Here is a 15,104-nt window from a genome sequence, read left to right as displayed (position 1 = left end):
ACCAGATGCCATGATCTTCATTTTCTGAATGTTGAGCTTTAAGCCAACTTTTTCACTCTCCACTTTCACTTTCATCAAGAGGCTTTTTAGTTCCTCTTCACTTTCTGCTATGAGGGTGGTATCATCTGTGTAGCTGAGGTTATTGATATTTCTCCCGGCAATCTTGATTCCAGCTTGTGTTTCTTCCAGTCCAGCGTTTCTCACAGTGTACTCTGCATATAAATTAAATAAGCAGGGTGACAATATACAGCCTTGACGTACTCCTTTTCCTATTTGGAACCAGTGTGTTGTTCCATGTCCAGTTCTAACTGTTGCTTCCTGACCTGCATACAGACCGTAGTAATTGAGGCCTGTTTAGAGCTCAGCCCCCAAGGGGAAGCTGGCGAGACCGCGTTCGTCTGGAAAGGACTTGCGCGCCAGGCAGGTTCCAAGCCCCGGGGATGCGAGCGATGAAGAAAACACGTGGTGGTGTTCCCGTCGAGTGTGTGGCTCCTTGGTGACTAGTGATAAACTCTGAGTATCGCAGGTGTCAGGTCGCGGGCTGCCGCTTCCTCCGTACACTGGGACGCTGACCTCCCTCTGGGAAGGAGACCGGGCACAGGGCCTCGTGTTCCACCTGGGCTGAGTCCTGCCCCTCTCACTGCACTCCCCAGCTCGCAGACCACGGGGCACAACACTTCGCCCCCTTCGGAGCTCCTCTCTCTGAGATGCCGGTAACCACAGCCCCGACCTGGGGGCAACCGGAGGTTCAGATGCCCGGGCCACGTGACATGCAGTAACGGTAGCAGTTTCTCATACGTTCACGAAGTACTACTATCAAGGCCCTTCTAGGTCCTAGCCAGCTCTCTCCAGGCAGTGGAAATGCAGCCATGAACCCTATGCTGATAGAGCCCCCCAGGGCCAGAAAGCTGACCTGAAGGCCGAGGTTGACCAGGCAGAGCCCAGGGGCTCTTTCCTGACAGCCACTGGGAGACCGAGTGGTCCAAAAGCAAGAAAGGGAACCAAGCGATGCCAAAGGGCAGAGGTGGTTTTATTCAACAGTCTCTTATTACAAAAATAACCAAGCATACGTAGCAGCAGAATTAGGAAGGACCCTGCCTGACTTCCATGAGAGTGGGCAGCCCCCTTTCCCCACAGCCCTGCAGGGGCAGTCAGCTATCAGAGGAGCCTCAGCATGAGGTAGTGTGCAGAGCTGTGCGTGGAGGCTGGGCCTTGGCTAGTACTGTCCACTCTGAGCACCTCCCCCTCCCCCCATGGTAAACAGTATGCACAGGTCAGGTTTCCCAACACTGGGCATCCTCCTGCCCTGCTGCTAGGTCCTCAAGGGGACAAACTCTCCTGGAAACACCCTCCTGGCCAGCCCAGAAAGTAGCAAATCGGAAGGATAGGCCACCCTGGGATGGTGGGGGCACTCCTCCCCCCAGCACTCCTAGGTGGGCTGTCCCTGGGCTGACAAGGTTCCCAAAGAAGCCACAGTGGCTCCCCAAGTGGGAACCAGGGCTGCAGGGAGTTGAGCCTGGGGTGAGAATTGGATGTCGTTCCGAAGATCCCGGGGCCCGGGGGTGGGGGGGTGGGGGAGCCCTGGGGGGCTCAGGCGTGCTCCGTGGGCCCAGGGCCACCAGCGTGGGGGTGGGTGGGGGCTGCAGCCTGCAGGGGGCCGCCAGCACTGGGCTCCGGGGACGCGAGCAGAGGGGCTGAGAGGCAGTCAGTGGAGTCTGTGTCCGGGTCCAGCCTCCAGTAAGCTTCACACAGAGGCAGATCATTAGCTTCGCATAGACTTGAGCTTTTCCACCACCAGAAACCCAGGGAGAGACAGGAGCAGGCAGAGATGAAGCCAGGGAAGGAAAGCAAGATAGAAGCAGTTAAGGAAACACAGACCACACCACAGACCTGCATTCCCCTCCTCCCGTGTGCGGGCCCCTCCACCAAGTAGGCTTGGCTGAGGGGGAGGCATGGGCGCGGCCCCTGCTTCTGGGCCCTCCAGGGGCTCCACAGGGACCCATTTGGGACCAGCCACTGGCAGGCTGTGTGACCGCGGCAGGTCCGTTCCACTGACCCATCCGCGTCCCTCCTGCCACCCCCTCCTGTCCTGGCTCCAGCTGCCTTCCTCTAGCAGGGAGCTGCCAGCCTGAACACACGCTCCATTCTGCAGTTGCAGGAACCAGCATCTAGAAGTGTTCTCCACAGTCCCTGCGCTTCTCAAGGCCCCTGGGGACAGAGATGCTGTCTCCTCTCTGGGCCTGGGACTCAGCTTGAATGGGCTGGTGGTTAGGAGCAGAGGCCCTGGCGTTCTGTCCTGCAGCCCTGCACCAGCTGTGTGACCTCAAACAGGACTCCAGCGCCTTGAATTCAGGCTCCCATCTCTAACACGGGGACAATCTGCAGCCACGCCACACTGAACGCACCAGATCTCGTCCAGTGTGGGGACAGCATGGCTGGCCTCTCAGCAAGGATGCACGTGGACAGAGCATGGCTCGCGGAGGGCGTTGAGGGGGCGAGTGGGGCCTGCCCCTCCCCACATGTCTCGCTGGCTTCCTCCCGAGTCCTGCCTCGAGCTCCCTCCCTTGCTCCTGCCCCCAGCATCCAGCCTCAGAACCATCCTGGACACAGAGCAGAGTTTCGAGGAGAGTGGAAGGCGAGAGGGAGAGAAAGAGCAAATCGTGAGCAGAAAGCGGGGGAGCGAGCCTGTGGGCAGCGGGGACGCACAAGGAGAACGGGCTGAGCGCCGGTGGCTTGGTGGGGGGGGCGGGACACGCCGCCTGTGTAGGGAACAAGCAGAGAGGGGCCCACAGCTGGCTGGCCCTGACTCAGCTGAGCCCTGGCCACCACAGGCATTTACAGATGGAGGGCCTCAGCCTCTCGAAGACCCCAGGCTGGACTAGAAACCCCTCTGGGCCAGACTGATGGCCCGGAGCCAGGACAGGAGGAGCCTGGCTCTCAGGCATTCCCCTGCAGCCCTCTCTGCCCTCAGCCTCAAAAGGCAGGCCCAAGCTGCTCTCCTGCAGACATTCAGTCCATGGGGGCCACAGGGGGACAAACAAGGCCATAAGGAGCCATGTCCCCAGCAGGATCTGAAACCCCCCAGGGACCACTCTGGACCCCTCCCTGAAGGCTGGTACGTAGGAGGCACTTGCTCCATGTCTGCTGAGCCAACAGGCATCAGGGATGGAGGTGGCCCCAGAACCCTCCGGAAGAGTTTAAACCACTCCCACTGGGCAGCGACGTTTGTCCCTTCCCACGGAGGTAAAGGTGGGAGGGACCGTGAGGGGTGGCACTGGAACGCACACAGAGAAATCCAGCCTCAGACCACAGACACGCTGGCTCTGGGCTTCTGTGGCTCCAGCCTGGCCGCCACCGGACAGAAAGGAGCAATGAAAATCCATGACGGGAAAGACACATTTGTCCAGCGAGGGCGAGGGGCTGCCAACCCAGTGTCCGCTGGACTGAGTCTTGATTTTTCCAAGCTAACAAGCATGGACGTGGGGGGCCTCTCCAGCCTCAGCTTCCCCGTGAGTAAATTACACCTGGATTCTGATTCCTGGGGCCCCTCCAGCTCAAACTGCCTTGGGTTTCAGGATTCTAAGCAGGCCACAAGCGCTGGTGTCACGGGCCTTGCCCACTGCTGTAGCTGGGTCCAGCGTGCAGGAGGGCTGTGGTCTGTGACGCTGAACTGAATGAGAACTCAGTGGTATGAGTGCCCGGGCCTGGCGTTCAAGGCCACACTCCGCTTGGATTTTCTCCCCGTCCTTCCCAGGAACCCCCACCCCGAGACACACAGCGTGGGCGTTCAGTGACGCCCACGGTGTCACCCACGGTGAGTCACAACCTGGGCAAGCACTGGGGTCCTGGACAGGGGCCGGTAGCCAAGAGCGCTGGCCCCGCCCGGCTAGGACATTCAGATCTGGATGAGACGGTTATTCCGGACAGACGCGCCCCCAGACAGAAACGCTGGCCTGGCCCTCCAACCCTCGAGGTTCTGATTTTCATTCTGACGCCTGGGCCCCAGGAGGCAGCATCAGCTGTCTGTTGATCAGATGCTCTGACCCTGAGGTCTGCTGTGAAACCCAGACAAAGGGTTCTGTTGCTGAGACCACGAAGGATTTGGAAACGAGGCTGCCGGGTGGGGCTGGGCACTCCTGCTGGCCGGGCCAGGATCTGCAGGTCCGCCGTGCAAGGGGTCCAGCCCTATTTGTACCTGGACGAGTAATACTCCTCTTCCAGCTCGTACAGGTCGATGGAAACCTCGTCCCGCAGCGCGATGAGCTTCCGGTCACACTCCTCCTGCAGGGCTCGCAGCTGCTGGTTACGCTGGTCGATGGCCTCGTTCACCGATGGGAAGTCGTTGAGGATGAGAAACTGCTTGAGGTCAGACACCAGCTTCATCAGGGACTCGCCGGCTCGGACCTGCGGCCGTGGGGATCGGGGGGCGTGGTGAGGGACTGCCTGCCTCCGTGCGCCTGATGCTGGGTAGGCAATGGCAGCGGTGGCCTCATCCTCGAAGTGGGGCCACGGCACTCACACAGGGTCATTGTCAGAAGTGAGGGACTAGAAGGTGAGCGAGGGGAGGGCAGGGTCCCTGGCAGCCACTGCAGGCACGTGAGTTGTTGCCAAGGCAGGTTCTGTCGGGCCTCTGGCTCCCACTCCTGCAGGTGTGATGGCCAATCGCACACTTTATTCAATCACGTATTCTGCTTCTGAAAACCTCAAACCCCAGACAAAACTGCCGTCCATTTAACCTGCCCTGTTCTTCCTTAGGGCCAGCATACCTGCCAGTTGGCGGGGACTCATTTAGGACCCCATGCTATGGATTTCCATCATGGGTGTGGACCCATGGAAACGCTTGGTAGCTAGGCTTATTCTGTGGCATTGAAAGGGATCAAGACGCCTGTCCTGTTTCATCTAGCCGTTTGCTTCCTGCATTTACAGAACCTTCACTTGCAAGGAACCTTAGTTTATAGAGAGCCTGCACTTATAGAGGACTTTCAGAGAGGAAAGGCTGACCTCTTTGTAACCCCTGCCCAGCACTCGACATCGTGACCGTACCCACTACCTGCCAGCCCCTCCCTCAGCTGCTGAGGAAAGCCCTCCTCTCAAAGGGAGTCTCCTGAGAAGTGGTTTGCCCCTCTGCCCCCCGGGAACCCAGTAGGGGCCAAAGGCTTCTGGAGCCCAGACTGTCCCCTCCACCTGGTGACTCACGATGTTGGCAGCTCTCACGTGCATCTCGTAGTTGTCCTGCTCGCCCTGAGTAGCCCTTGACACCTGCGTCTCGTCCTCAATCTGGGGGGCAAACGAGAAAGTCCAGCGTGGGCAGGTGCCCTGGCCCGCAGCGCCTGGCGGCGACAGCAGTGCACCCACACTCGCCACACCGTGGCCTACCGTGCCCTCTGCCCCAGGCGCCGCCCCCAGACATCGGGCTGTGTGTACCGGCACCCCCCGCCCCATTCTAAGGGGTAATGGGCAGCCTCACAGGGCCAACAGATGCCTAAGTACGAGGGCTGCTGTGCCAGGTGCAAGGAGGGGTTGGCCCCATCTTTTTAGCTTGGGCAGTCAGTGACCTGCTAAATGGATGAATAAAAGGACAATGTACTTTTTTAAGTGACCATTTACTGAGCACTTTCTGGGTGCCAGGTACTGTGTTAAGCACTTGACCATCGTCTTAGGAAACTCACTGAAGCCTGGACCATTCTCCCTCGTGGGCAAACCTGAAGCCGGGACAGACCTGAGTGCACTCCAGGTGCCTCAGACAGTCAGTGGAGGGGCCGGGAGTCCTGCCTGCCTGTCCTGTGCAAGGTCCGGGCTACCAACTGTCCCAACCCACCCACCAGGCCACGATATGGGCAGGGGTCAGGGCACCCTGAGTGGTGGGGACCCAGATCTCCCAGGTCCTAATCCCAGCCCTGCTGGATATTCGCAGAATATCCTGACTTGGGGCAGGATGCTAAAGCTTCTGAGTCCCTGTTCCCTCCTCTGAAAAGGAACTGGAGAGCAATGACCTGCCCTACAACATTCTTGTGACCATTAAATGGGACGGCACACAAAGGGCCCTCACAGCTCAGCCTGACACTGAAAGTTAGTGAAAGTGAAGTCGCTCAGTCGAGTCCAACTCTTTGTGACCCCGTGGACCGTAGCCCACCAGGCTCCTCCATCCGTGGGATTCTCCAGGCAAGAATACTGGAGTAGGTTGCCATTTCCTTCTCCAGGGGATCTTCCTGAACCAGGGATCAAACCCAGGTCTCCCACAATGCAGGCAGACGCTTTAACCTCTAAGCCCCTAGGGAAGCCCAACCGACAGCACTAGCGGTCATCGTCACTATTAAGGCTCAAACAAGTTACAGGACTGGAACAGTCATGCAGAGTTCTGGCCCACTCCAGTCAGTGGGCTTGCCTGCCCGGAACCGGCCGCTGACCCTCTCTCTGACCACGTGAGGAGCTTTCCCCAGCTTTTCTCAGCGACCACATGTGCTCACAATAGTCCCCACAGTGACCGCTTTACGTGGATAAACTCATCCAGCCATACAAGGATGCCATGCTGCAGGGGACACTGAGGCACTGAGACGTCAAGACGTCATCCAACCCCTTGCTGCTAGTAAGTGATGCTGGATCCCGGCATTGTGACTGGAGCCCCCTACAAATGCCTCCCCAGGGCCTGTAATTAGCCAGATGACTCACCTGCCTCCCTGTTTGCTGCGGTCACCGCCCCCCCATCCCCGGCCCTCCCAAACTTCTCCCCATGGGGACGAGGGCCCTGCCTATGGGCTCACTGCAGTATGTCCACCACCTGGCTGGGAGGTTGAAAGCGGACTCCCCGACTCAGCTCTGCTCACCACTGTATTGGTCTCCAAGGGAGCCGGAGACCGGTGGCCCCCACCCACCTTGGCGGTCTTGATGATCTCAGTGAAGTTGTCCATGATGGACTTGACATCGTCCTTAAGCCGCTTATTGTAAGACTGCAGCAGCGTCTCCTTGCTCTGCGGCAGGGCTCTCTGCTGGGCCATGGCGGGGCCTCAGGCAGCGCAGGACGGGGAGCGGGACACCTGGAACCGAGTCTGGGTGTGAGCAGGCCAGCTCCGGCCTTTCTCCCCGCTGCAGGCGCCAGCCTGGGTAGGACCCTCGGGCAGGCTCTCCGGAGATGCCCTTTCTGCCAAACGCGCTATGGGCTCTCCTCTGGTCCGCGCCCCCTTGGCCGGACCCCGACGACTACCGGGCCGGCGCCGGCGCAGCCCTCTCGGAGGCCAGGCTCACGCACGTCCCCGCCGAGCCGCTCGGGTCCTATCCCGACTCTGCCGCCCCCGTCTCCACGCCGGGGCCCCTAGACGGCGGCCCCAGGAGGCGTCGGGGCTCCTCAGTCCCGGGACCCCCCGCCCTCCCGCCCCGCGCCAGGTGCCTCCGGGCTACGCGCGCTCCCGCCCGGCGAGGCCCCCGACCGAATTCGCGGGGGAGTAAACCCCACCAGAAGGACGCCGACCGAGCCACGACGCCCCAGCTCCCTCAGTGGGCCCGCAGAGCCAGGGCCCGCTGGGTACCTCGCTAGGGGCGGAGTCGGGGAACAAACGCGTGCCCCTGCGGGTCAGTCTCCGCGGCCCTTCCCCGGGTCTCCCACGGCTCTTCCTGCTTTAGGCACCGCCCCCGACCGCGCAGCGGGGAAAAGGGAGTTTTCTCTTTAAATCCGAAATCCCGCGCCGGCGCCAATTCTCGCGATCTCCGAGGACGCTTACAAATTACCCACAATACCCCGTCCTTTCTCTCTACGCCAGCCCTTCAAGATGGTGAGTTTGCTTTTCTCTCGTGGTGCCGGCTCTGCCGTCTGAGCTCTATCCGCCGCCATCCTCCTCGGAGCGCGACCTCGCCAGGGTGCCTCCACTGCCCAGAGCGAGGGGCGCCCCGCAGGACCTCGCTCAGCGGCCTTGGGGCTGGATAACACTCCCCGACTTCGCCCGGCAGTGGGGGATGAGGATCCGAGGAGAGCAGCGCCGCAGTGCGGGGCTCGGGGACGGACGGGGCCGAAGCGCGCCGGTGCCCCGGGGGTGGGGGGCTCCTCCATTTCTTGGGGGCCCGCTCAGGGCGTCTTGGCCCGCGCGGTGTCTTCGCTCGCTTCTGCTGTTTGGAGCCTGCCGGTCCCCGAAGAGGGGGCCCGCTGCCCCGTCGCGTGGAAGGGGCGGCGCCGCGGGTTCGCGGGCCCGCCGGGCTTGTGCAGATGATGTGAAAGAATATTTGCTATCTGAGTGATGGTGAGGACTGTCCTGACCACCAAGATCGCTGATGTACGAGCCGGGCGCGGCCTCCGGGCCTGCGCGGCGCCGACACAGGGGTCGTGCTTGCCCTCGCGGGTGGCGGGGTCGCCCGCCGTCCGCACTCGTCTTCGGGGGGCCAGGCCCCCGCACCCGCCCCTCTGCAGAGAAACCGGCAGAGGCGGCGGCGAAAGCTGGTGTTTGTTCTCACCCAGCCGAAGGGAAAGAAGGCCAAGGGGAAGAAGGTGGCCCCGGCCCCGGCCGTGGTGAAGAAGCAGGAGGCCAAGAAGGTGGTCAACCCCCTGTTCGAGAAGAGGCCCAAGAATTTTGGCATTGGTAAGAAACGGGAGGAGATGTGTTTTCACGTAGTCCTCGATGGAGAAAATAGTTGAACAACAGAAGGTCGTGTCCTATCCTAGATTTCACTGGGTTTGGAGTCGAGGCTTACTTGGGTTAGAATTCTCACGTTTTTGCCACTTTCTAACTAAATTGTGCCTGGCTTTTAGTCTCTTGCCTTAAGAGGGGGCACAGTGATGGTCGTTTTTCGGTGGCCCGAACTTGCGTCAACACGGAGCCCGGGTGCTGGCCACCAAAAACTGGCCAGAGCAGAGGTGATGGGGCTGGCTGCACCTTGGCTGCTTGTTGAACAAGAGGTGGCGCTGTCGTCTCCTCTGTGTTCTTTGGTGTCTGTGTGCAAGTGATGCAAAAGTATGTTACCTGGAAGATGGTGATGACACTTTAAACCACCAAGATCGCTGATGCACTACATCATAAGTGTATGTCTATACCCGAATTCGGCAAGGAGCTTGAGCCTCACCTAGTTACTTTTTACCTCACAGGACAGGACATCCAACCCAAGAGGGACCTCACCCGCTTTGTCAAATGGCCCCGCTACATCCGGCTGCAGCGGCAAAGGGCTATTCTCTATAAGCGGCTGAAAGTGCCTCCTGCAATTAACCAGTTCACGCAGGCCTTGGACCGACAAACAGGTGCGGCTCTGTGGCCTAGAAACACTGCTGGGGGGTATTTCTTGGGCACGGTTGCCACCCTTTCTTGGACCTGCTAGAACTCAGGCGTTTGAAGGGGCAGTAGGTATTTTTAATAGGCTGGTTTTCCTTGTCTAGTTCCACAACATGATACACTGATGGGATAATGAACTGGGTCTGAGATGTCTTGGATTGTGGTTGTACTCAGGACAGTGATCTAGCATTTAAGTGACAAATATCGCAACTTCACATCTGAACGGTGGTCTTTTTTTTTTTTTTTTGCCAGCTACTCAACTGCTTAAGCTGGCCCACAAGTACAGACCAGAGACAAAGCAAGAGAAGAAGCAGAGGCTGCTGGCCCGAGCTGAGAAGAAAGCCGCGGGCAAAGGCGATGTCCCCACCAAGAGGCCACCTGTCCTTCGAGCAGGTGAGGGAACCTCTCCTTGAAGAGGGTGAGTTGTGGGGCAGGCTGTTGGCAATGATGCATGAATTTCTTCACCTGGAATCACTGTGGAGAGTAAAATCCGAGCTTTTTAACCCTGAGTCACAGCCAGGCTGCAGTGGAACTGCTCTTGGGAACAGCAGCCCCACGGCGCCCTCATGCAAACTGGCTGTGTGTTCTAGGGGTCAACACGGTCACCACCCTGGTGGAGAACAAGAAGGCTCAGCTGGTGGTGATCGCTCACGACGTGGATCCCATTGAGGTATGTGTGGCTGCTGCTCCTGTGTCGACTGCTGGGCTTAGATGGGTGGGTGCTTGTCTGTCCCAGGAAGAGCGCCAGCTAGACGCTGGGTCTGGCAGGCCCTGGCGGAATGGCAGGGGTGGTCAGCTTTTCACGTAAGGAAGTCCTGACAAGGGATGCAGTTCCTGGCTTTTGCAATGATGTGAACTTCTTACTGAATTAAACCTTGAAGTGCAAACACATGAGCTTTTTAACCCTGAGCAATTGCTACCACGTTAGCCCTTTCATATTACTGCTTTTGCTTCAGATAACGGTAGCGCTAACGCTGTCTTCCAGCTCGTGGTCTTCCTGCCTGCCCTGTGCCGCAAGATGGGGGTTCCCTACTGCATCATCAAGGGCAAGGCCCGGCTGGGGCGCCTGGTGCACAGGAAGACGTGCACCACCGTAGCCTTCACACAAGTCAACTCGTAAGTGCACAGGGCCCAGCATTCCTGTCACTGGGGGACCACCCTACCCCCACTCCAGGTTCCCATAATTTCTCAGGATCTTACCTTAAAGACCAAGCTTTAAAAAAAACATTTTCTGAATCTTTGCCAATGATGGTTATGAATTTCTTCACCTGAATAAGCCATGTGGTCATGCTATATCTGAGGCAAGAGACTTGTGTTGGAGCTAAATTGATGTCATGTCTGCTTTGAGGGAGGGGGGTAACCTGTGAAGGCCAGTGACCTGAATTTCCCCCTCTGCTTTGTCAGGGAGGACAAGAGTGCCCTGGCTAAGCTGGTGGAAGCCATCAGGACCAATTACAACGACAGATACGATGAGGTAAGAAACATATTCATACAAGACATTGTCTTTGAGTAGAGCCTTTAGTCAAAGACTGGCCGCTCTTGACTCTGAGCAGTTGTACATGCCAGTCAGCTGCGAACAGTGAAATAGAACTGCATGAACTGTTGTGGTTTGAAAGCCTCAGAAAACGACTGCCTCTCTGCTCCCACAGATCCGTCGTCACTGGGGAGGCAACGTCCTGGGGCCGAAGTCGGTGGCGCGCATCGCCAAGCTGGAAAAGGCGAAGGCCAAAGAGCTGGCCACCAAGCTGGGCTGAGCACACTAGGGAGTTTTCTGTACATAAAAGTAATAAAGATTCTCCTTCAGCTGGTGTCAAGCATTCTGGAATGAGTTTGGGGATAGTGGCAATGCTTTGATCAGTTTTGCTTTCGTTTGCTGCGTGGCGCTTTGCCCTCTATCTGGCGAGCAGGGGCCACTCCAGCTGTGCGCGGGCTTCTCATGGCAGGGGTTCCCCACTGTGCCACCACGGAGGCCCTGTCTGTGTCTCCAGCTGTCTTAGGTGGTACACTGGAATTTGGGTGGAAAGAAAGGCACTTTGTGTGGTGGAGGTTTATTTATACTAAGAGCATGTGATCAGCATAAAACCAAATCTCTTGAAGTGGCTTCAGTTGTTCAGGGACAGGCTGACTTCTGCGAACCTCCTCACACACCAGGAGTCCAACTTAGGAACTTCTTGCACCAGAGGTATGATGTGGCCGCACAGAGTCCGTACCTTGGGTTGAAAAGCAGGGCATACTGTCACGGTCTGGGGTGGGGGGTGGGGGCGGGGGGCAAGGCCAGAGCCTGGCTCACCAGGTGATGATGTACTGCAGGTGCTCATTCCGCAGGGTGACTCTGGTCTGCCCTCCGATGGGCCCTCCAGGGACTGTGCTCTCTGCAGGAACACAGAAGGGTGTCCTCACGGTGGCTGTGGGACACTCAGCCACGGCGGGCTCACTCCCACCACCGACACACGCTGGGGTGTAGAGGACAGGAGGGGAGGAGGGAGGGATTGGGGTGTGCTGGTCATGACATACTGAAGTCAGCATCGATAAAGATGGGTTCTGCGCCTGTGAGCCTGGCCATGGCCTCCAGGTCCCGGTAATGCCAGTGGTTCCGCTCCGGGTTATTCTCGGGGACAAAAGGCTTCCTGGTCTCTGTGAGCCTCACCATCCCCACCAGATCGACTTCTCCCTCAACCTGTGAGGAAAGGTGCGAAATGCCGTCTCTGCAGAGCTGGGACGGCTCCTCCGGGAGAGGACAGTCCAGCCCCTCACCTGGCCTTTACGCCGTGTGTCTGGATTCACCTTCCTCCTGGGCACAAACCCTCTGTTTACCAGAATGGTGATTCTAGAGTAGTAAGAACACTGTTTCAGGCAGGGAAGAGGTTCTGAATGCAGGTGATGACCAGTGGTCACTGGGTGCCCCAGGGAAGACTGAAGCAGAGCGAGCTGGTTGGGGGGGAGCTGGGTTAACGCCCTCCCCACCGCCAACCTCTGCTGTTTGGCCTGCTGCGACACAGCCAGCGACAGACGTCTCCCCACTGCCTCTCCCTTCAACTCCTGCCCTCAGTTCCCTGTCCTGTCCCTAGCTGCAGCACTGGGGCCCATCCTGCACCTAAAGCCAGAAGGCGGAGGCTGAGGCCCTGGGTTTTCCTTCTTGGGCTGATGCTCTAGTTTTGGATCTTGAGGGGGTGGGGGGGAAGCGGTGCTGTGGGGGTGGTGCCGAGTACATACCACTTCCTACTCAAACACTCCTGGGAAGGCTCCCCTGACCTGAAACCCTCCACGCAAGGCCGGGGCTCCTCTGCTGGCCCCTCTTGTCGCCCCATAATCACTAAATATGTCAGCCACTAAACAGTTTTCTCCAAAGGGGCCTGTTTCATTCTCCTTCCCCTTTGGAGCTCGACAACGCAGACGAAGTTCAGTAATTAGTTGTCTTAATGACACCAGGATGATATTTCAAACTCTCCAAGGAGTTGAGCTGTCTGGGTAGCTTGGATTCCCCGGGGCTGGGGGCTGAGAAGGAACGTGGGAACCAGTACCTCTGCCACACCACTCACCCCAGCTCAGTGCAGTGGAAGGGAGTGACCACGTAGACCCCGCTCTCGGCCGCTGATGAGAGCCGGCCAGCCTCCCGGGCCTCCCGGGCAGGGTCCACCATTGTCCGCGGCATCATGTACAGCTCCTGGGAGTGGTCAAAGTGCCCCCTGACCTTCACGGGCCTGTACTCCAGGTTCTTCAGTTCCATTGGGCTACATGGGGTGGGAGAAGGGGAGCCGAGACCCACTTGAGGGTCTGCAGACCACGACGCCCACCATGGCCTGAGCAGAAGGCGATGCTCAAGCACCGTGGGGGTTGCAGGGCTGCATGCTGTGCCCTCTAGGTGGGGCTGAGTCCTTGGAAGCCACGTGGGAACAAGGATCTACGCTGCCAAAAGGTTCTCGTTTTCAAGAAAAACAAAGCTGTGGACTCTTGTGTGAACTCAGTAAAACAGGGGCCAAAGCAACCATCTGCAAGGCAAATATGACCCACTGTCTGCTCCTTTGAATGGGAAGCGTCATGATGACAGCCGTCCTTGTAGGTGAGTGCTTTTAAAGGAGGGAAGGCAGAAGAATCACTAGGCACATTTTCAAAACACCACTCATGTCCAGATGCAACAGACGCGTGCACCCCGCCACCTAAGAACTACTGCTACGGAAGGCCGTCAGCACTGCGAGAGCCCTCAGTACACTGGGCCTGGAAACGGGTGAAGCCCAAAGGCCTTTCTACACCTGTGTGTCAGGCAGCAGCTGGATGTCAACAAGAAGCCTAGCAGGACCAGGCAAGCCGCAGCCAGGCCCCGCTGCTGACCTCGAGCAAGACCAGCCCCAGCTGGGCAGTCACACAAACTCACTCTGCGGGCAGTGGGATGGGCTCGGCCATAACTCTGGACTCTAGCTCTGCGATCAGCTGTAGCTTCCACTTCCGACGCTGGACCTGTGGGCACAGGGCGTAAGCCCAAGTGGGCAGCAGCACGGTCAAGGGCTCAGGGCCAGGAGAGCCACATCAGCCTTTACCTGCCACGTCCCCAGGCCAAAGGCAGTCACAGGAATGAGAAGCAGAAACCAGCGGAGGAAGGACTCATCTTCGGTTTTTGTGGCAGTTGCTTCGGCTGAAGAGCTGCCACACCTGCGGGGCCTCCAGGCCAACCCTAGGAGATGTCACAGCATGGGCATGGGGCCGGAAGCCCTGGAACGAAAAACTGGAGTGGCCAGTTCCTCGAAGCTGCCCTGGCTGCCTGAGAGAACATGGAACAGGAGGAGGGCCGGGCCACCACGGGCAGTCGCAGCCAACCAGCAGCACCTGCGTCCAGCCCGCTCCAAACCCAGCGCCCGGCGCATTCAGCGGACAGTCACCGACTGAATGAGATCCAGCGACTAGGGCCTGGCTCTGCCACCCACATGACTCTGGGTAACTCATGGAACCACCTCATGGCTTTCCTGCAAGGACATGCTGAGACGTATCCTGTCACTTAGACTCAAGGACTTGCCCATGCTCTGCAGAGAGAGAACGTGATACACTTCAGGAGAGTGCTTTACAGACCTCTCAGAACGATAATCGCTCATAAATTTAAAGTTGGAAAAACGTACACAAGAGATACCTTTAAGCTCTCAGAGCGTGAGTTCCATCAACGGAAAGCATCCTAGGTCTTAGGGATGGTTACAAAAAGGCAGGCCTGGAGTAGACTTACAGCCGCCTTTCCAGGGTGCACAGCGCTCTATACACAAACATCCTTTGCTGAACCTCGGGGACCACATGCAAACTGTACAGATAAGCCATGCTTTCCTTTAGGATCCCAGACGGCTTCAGTCTCGGGTCGGCCCCGCCTCAGCCTCAGGGGCCCTCGGGCAGTGGCTGCACTTGGCCGGGTGCGGCGGGAGGGCGGCAGCACCGAGAACAGCGCGCGCGCACCCAGGGTCTGACTCCCGAGGCTGGGGCGGCAGTTTCAGAGCTTATCGCGACGCCCTCGCCCCCAGCAAAGTGGACGCACGGACTGAAACGGTTCCCCGGGGCGCCTGGGGCGTCCCTGCCCGAGAACTCACCTGCGCGCGGGGCGATCCCCAGGACGCTCCTCCAGATGACGCTGGCCGGGGCCTGCGGAGACGCGAGGGGCCGGCTGAGCGCGCCCACTCCGAGGGCGCGCCCGGCCGGCCGCACCCTCGCCCGGCCGCACCGCCCCGGCCCGCTCACCGGCCCCGCGCCCGCCGCGCACAGGAGCGGCCGCAGACCCGCAGCGCGCAGCCCCAGTTGCCGCGCCGCCGCCATCGCCCCGCCCGCTCACTTCCGGGCCCTGGAGGCGTGTGCTTCCCGGGCGCCGTTCGGCCCCGCCCCCGGCCC

General features: G+C 59.1%; 3 protein-coding genes and 5 non-coding genes across 12 annotated transcripts; 6 read left to right on the top strand and 2 right to left on the bottom strand.

The window, feature by feature from the left end:
- Nucleotides 1-1,009: 1,009 nt before the first annotated feature.
- On the bottom strand, nucleotides 1,010-7,610 carry MED22 (mediator complex subunit 22). 2 transcript variants are annotated; one of them, XM_086324265.1, is made up of 5 exons: nucleotides 7,451-7,610; nucleotides 6,873-7,034; nucleotides 5,197-5,277; nucleotides 4,196-4,404; nucleotides 1,010-1,783 (listed from the first exon to the last, which is right to left on the bottom strand). In XM_086324265.1, the coding sequence occupies exons 2-5, from the start codon at nucleotides 6,993-6,995 to the stop codon at nucleotides 1,591-1,593; spliced, it is 606 nt and encodes a 201-aa protein (XP_086180391.1). In that variant the 5' UTR covers nucleotides 6,996-7,034; nucleotides 7,451-7,610; the 3' UTR covers nucleotides 1,010-1,590. The 2 variants fall into 2 exon arrangements, with proteins under 2 accessions (XP_086180391.1, XP_086180390.1); XM_086324264.1 differs by having other exon boundaries at nucleotides 7,524-7,610.
- A 127-nt stretch (nucleotides 7,611-7,737) lies between these two features.
- RPL7A (ribosomal protein L7a) lies at nucleotides 7,738-11,056 on the top strand. Its single transcript, XM_086324261.1, has 8 exons — nucleotides 7,738-7,766; nucleotides 8,444-8,564; nucleotides 9,068-9,217; nucleotides 9,501-9,641; nucleotides 9,839-9,918; nucleotides 10,234-10,364; nucleotides 10,653-10,722; nucleotides 10,898-11,056. The coding sequence occupies exons 1-8, from the start codon at nucleotides 7,764-7,766 to the stop codon at nucleotides 11,000-11,002; spliced, it is 801 nt and encodes a 266-aa protein (XP_086180387.1). The 5' UTR covers nucleotides 7,738-7,763; the 3' UTR covers nucleotides 11,003-11,056.
- Nucleotides 8,190-8,264, top strand: LOC147362305 (small nucleolar RNA SNORD24). Its single transcript, XR_015137482.1, has one exon. It is a non-coding gene; the product is annotated as a small nucleolar RNA SNORD24 (small nucleolar RNA).
- Nucleotides 8,921-8,991, top strand: LOC147362304 (small nucleolar RNA SNORD24). The gene has a single exon (XR_015137483.1). It is a non-coding gene; the product is annotated as a small nucleolar RNA SNORD24 (small nucleolar RNA).
- LOC147362303 (small nucleolar RNA SNORD36) lies at nucleotides 9,688-9,762 on the top strand. The gene has a single exon (XR_015137525.1). It is a non-coding gene; the product is annotated as a small nucleolar RNA SNORD36 (small nucleolar RNA).
- LOC147362302 (small nucleolar RNA SNORD36) lies at nucleotides 10,090-10,162 on the top strand. Its single transcript, XR_015137473.1, has one exon. It is a non-coding gene; the product is annotated as a small nucleolar RNA SNORD36 (small nucleolar RNA).
- LOC147362301 (small nucleolar RNA SNORD36) lies at nucleotides 10,489-10,553 on the top strand. Its single transcript, XR_015137536.1, has one exon. It is a non-coding gene; the product is annotated as a small nucleolar RNA SNORD36 (small nucleolar RNA).
- A 224-nt stretch (nucleotides 11,057-11,280) lies between the features above and the next one.
- SURF1 (SURF1 cytochrome c oxidase assembly factor) lies at nucleotides 11,281-15,046 on the bottom strand. 4 transcript variants are annotated; one of them, XM_086324260.1, is made up of 9 exons: nucleotides 14,958-15,046; nucleotides 14,810-14,861; nucleotides 13,784-13,968; nucleotides 13,621-13,703; nucleotides 12,788-12,979; nucleotides 12,003-12,075; nucleotides 11,763-11,925; nucleotides 11,539-11,620; nucleotides 11,281-11,458 (listed from the first exon to the last, which is right to left on the bottom strand). In XM_086324260.1, exons 4-9 carry the CDS (start codon nucleotides 13,647-13,649, stop codon nucleotides 11,389-11,391), a joined length of 609 nt encoding a protein of 202 aa, XP_086180386.1. In that variant the 5' UTR covers nucleotides 13,650-13,703; nucleotides 13,784-13,968; nucleotides 14,810-14,861; nucleotides 14,958-15,046; the 3' UTR covers nucleotides 11,281-11,388. The 4 variants fall into 4 exon arrangements, with proteins under 4 accessions (XP_086180386.1, XP_086180385.1, XP_086180384.1 ...); XM_086324259.1 differs by having other exon boundaries at nucleotides 13,784-13,955; XM_086324258.1 differs by having other exon boundaries at nucleotides 13,784-13,917.
- Between the last annotated feature and the right edge of the window lie 58 nt (nucleotides 15,047-15,104).

This window comes from Bos grunniens, chromosome 11, assembly GCF_055505025.1.
Source record: "Bos grunniens cultivar Pamir isolate PY7600 chromosome 11, Bosgru_T2T1.0, whole genome shotgun sequence".
Taxonomy (NCBI): Eukaryota; Metazoa; Chordata; class Mammalia; order Artiodactyla; family Bovidae; genus Bos; species Bos grunniens.
The sequence above is the reverse complement of the archived record's forward strand: the minus strand, read 5'-3'. Positions and strand labels throughout refer to the sequence as shown.

Coding starts and splice junctions, on each gene's coding strand:
- MED22 (XM_086324265.1), bottom strand. CDS start 6,995: ATGGCCCAGCAGAGAGCCCTGCCGCAGAGCAAGGAGACGCTGCTGCAG. Junction 5,278..6,872: donor AGATCATCAAGACCGCCAAG/GTGGGTGGGGGC, acceptor TTTGCCCCCCAG/ATTGAGGACGAGACGCAGGT. Junction 4,405..5,196: donor ACGTGAGAGCTGCCAACATC/GTGAGTCACCAG, acceptor CCACGGCCGCAG/GTCCGAGCCGGCGAGTCCCT.
- SURF1 (XM_086324257.1), bottom strand. CDS start 15,032: ATGGCGGCGGCGCGGCAACTGGGGCTGCGCGCTGCGGGTCTGCGGCCG. Junction 13,704..13,783: donor TTGGCCTGGGGACGTGGCAG/GTAAAGGCTGAT, acceptor CTGTGCCCACAG/GTCCAGCGTCGGAAGTGGAA. Junction 11,459..11,538: donor CTGCAGTACATCATCACCTG/GTGAGCCAGGCT, acceptor TTTCAACCCAAG/GTACGGACTCTGTGCGGCCA.
- RPL7A (XM_086324261.1), top strand. Junction 9,642..9,838: donor GCCACCTGTCCTTCGAGCAG/GTGAGGGAACCT, acceptor TGTGTGTTCTAG/GGGTCAACACGGTCACCACC. Junction 10,723..10,897: donor ACAACGACAGATACGATGAG/GTAAGAAACATA, acceptor CTGCTCCCACAG/ATCCGTCGTCACTGGGGAGG.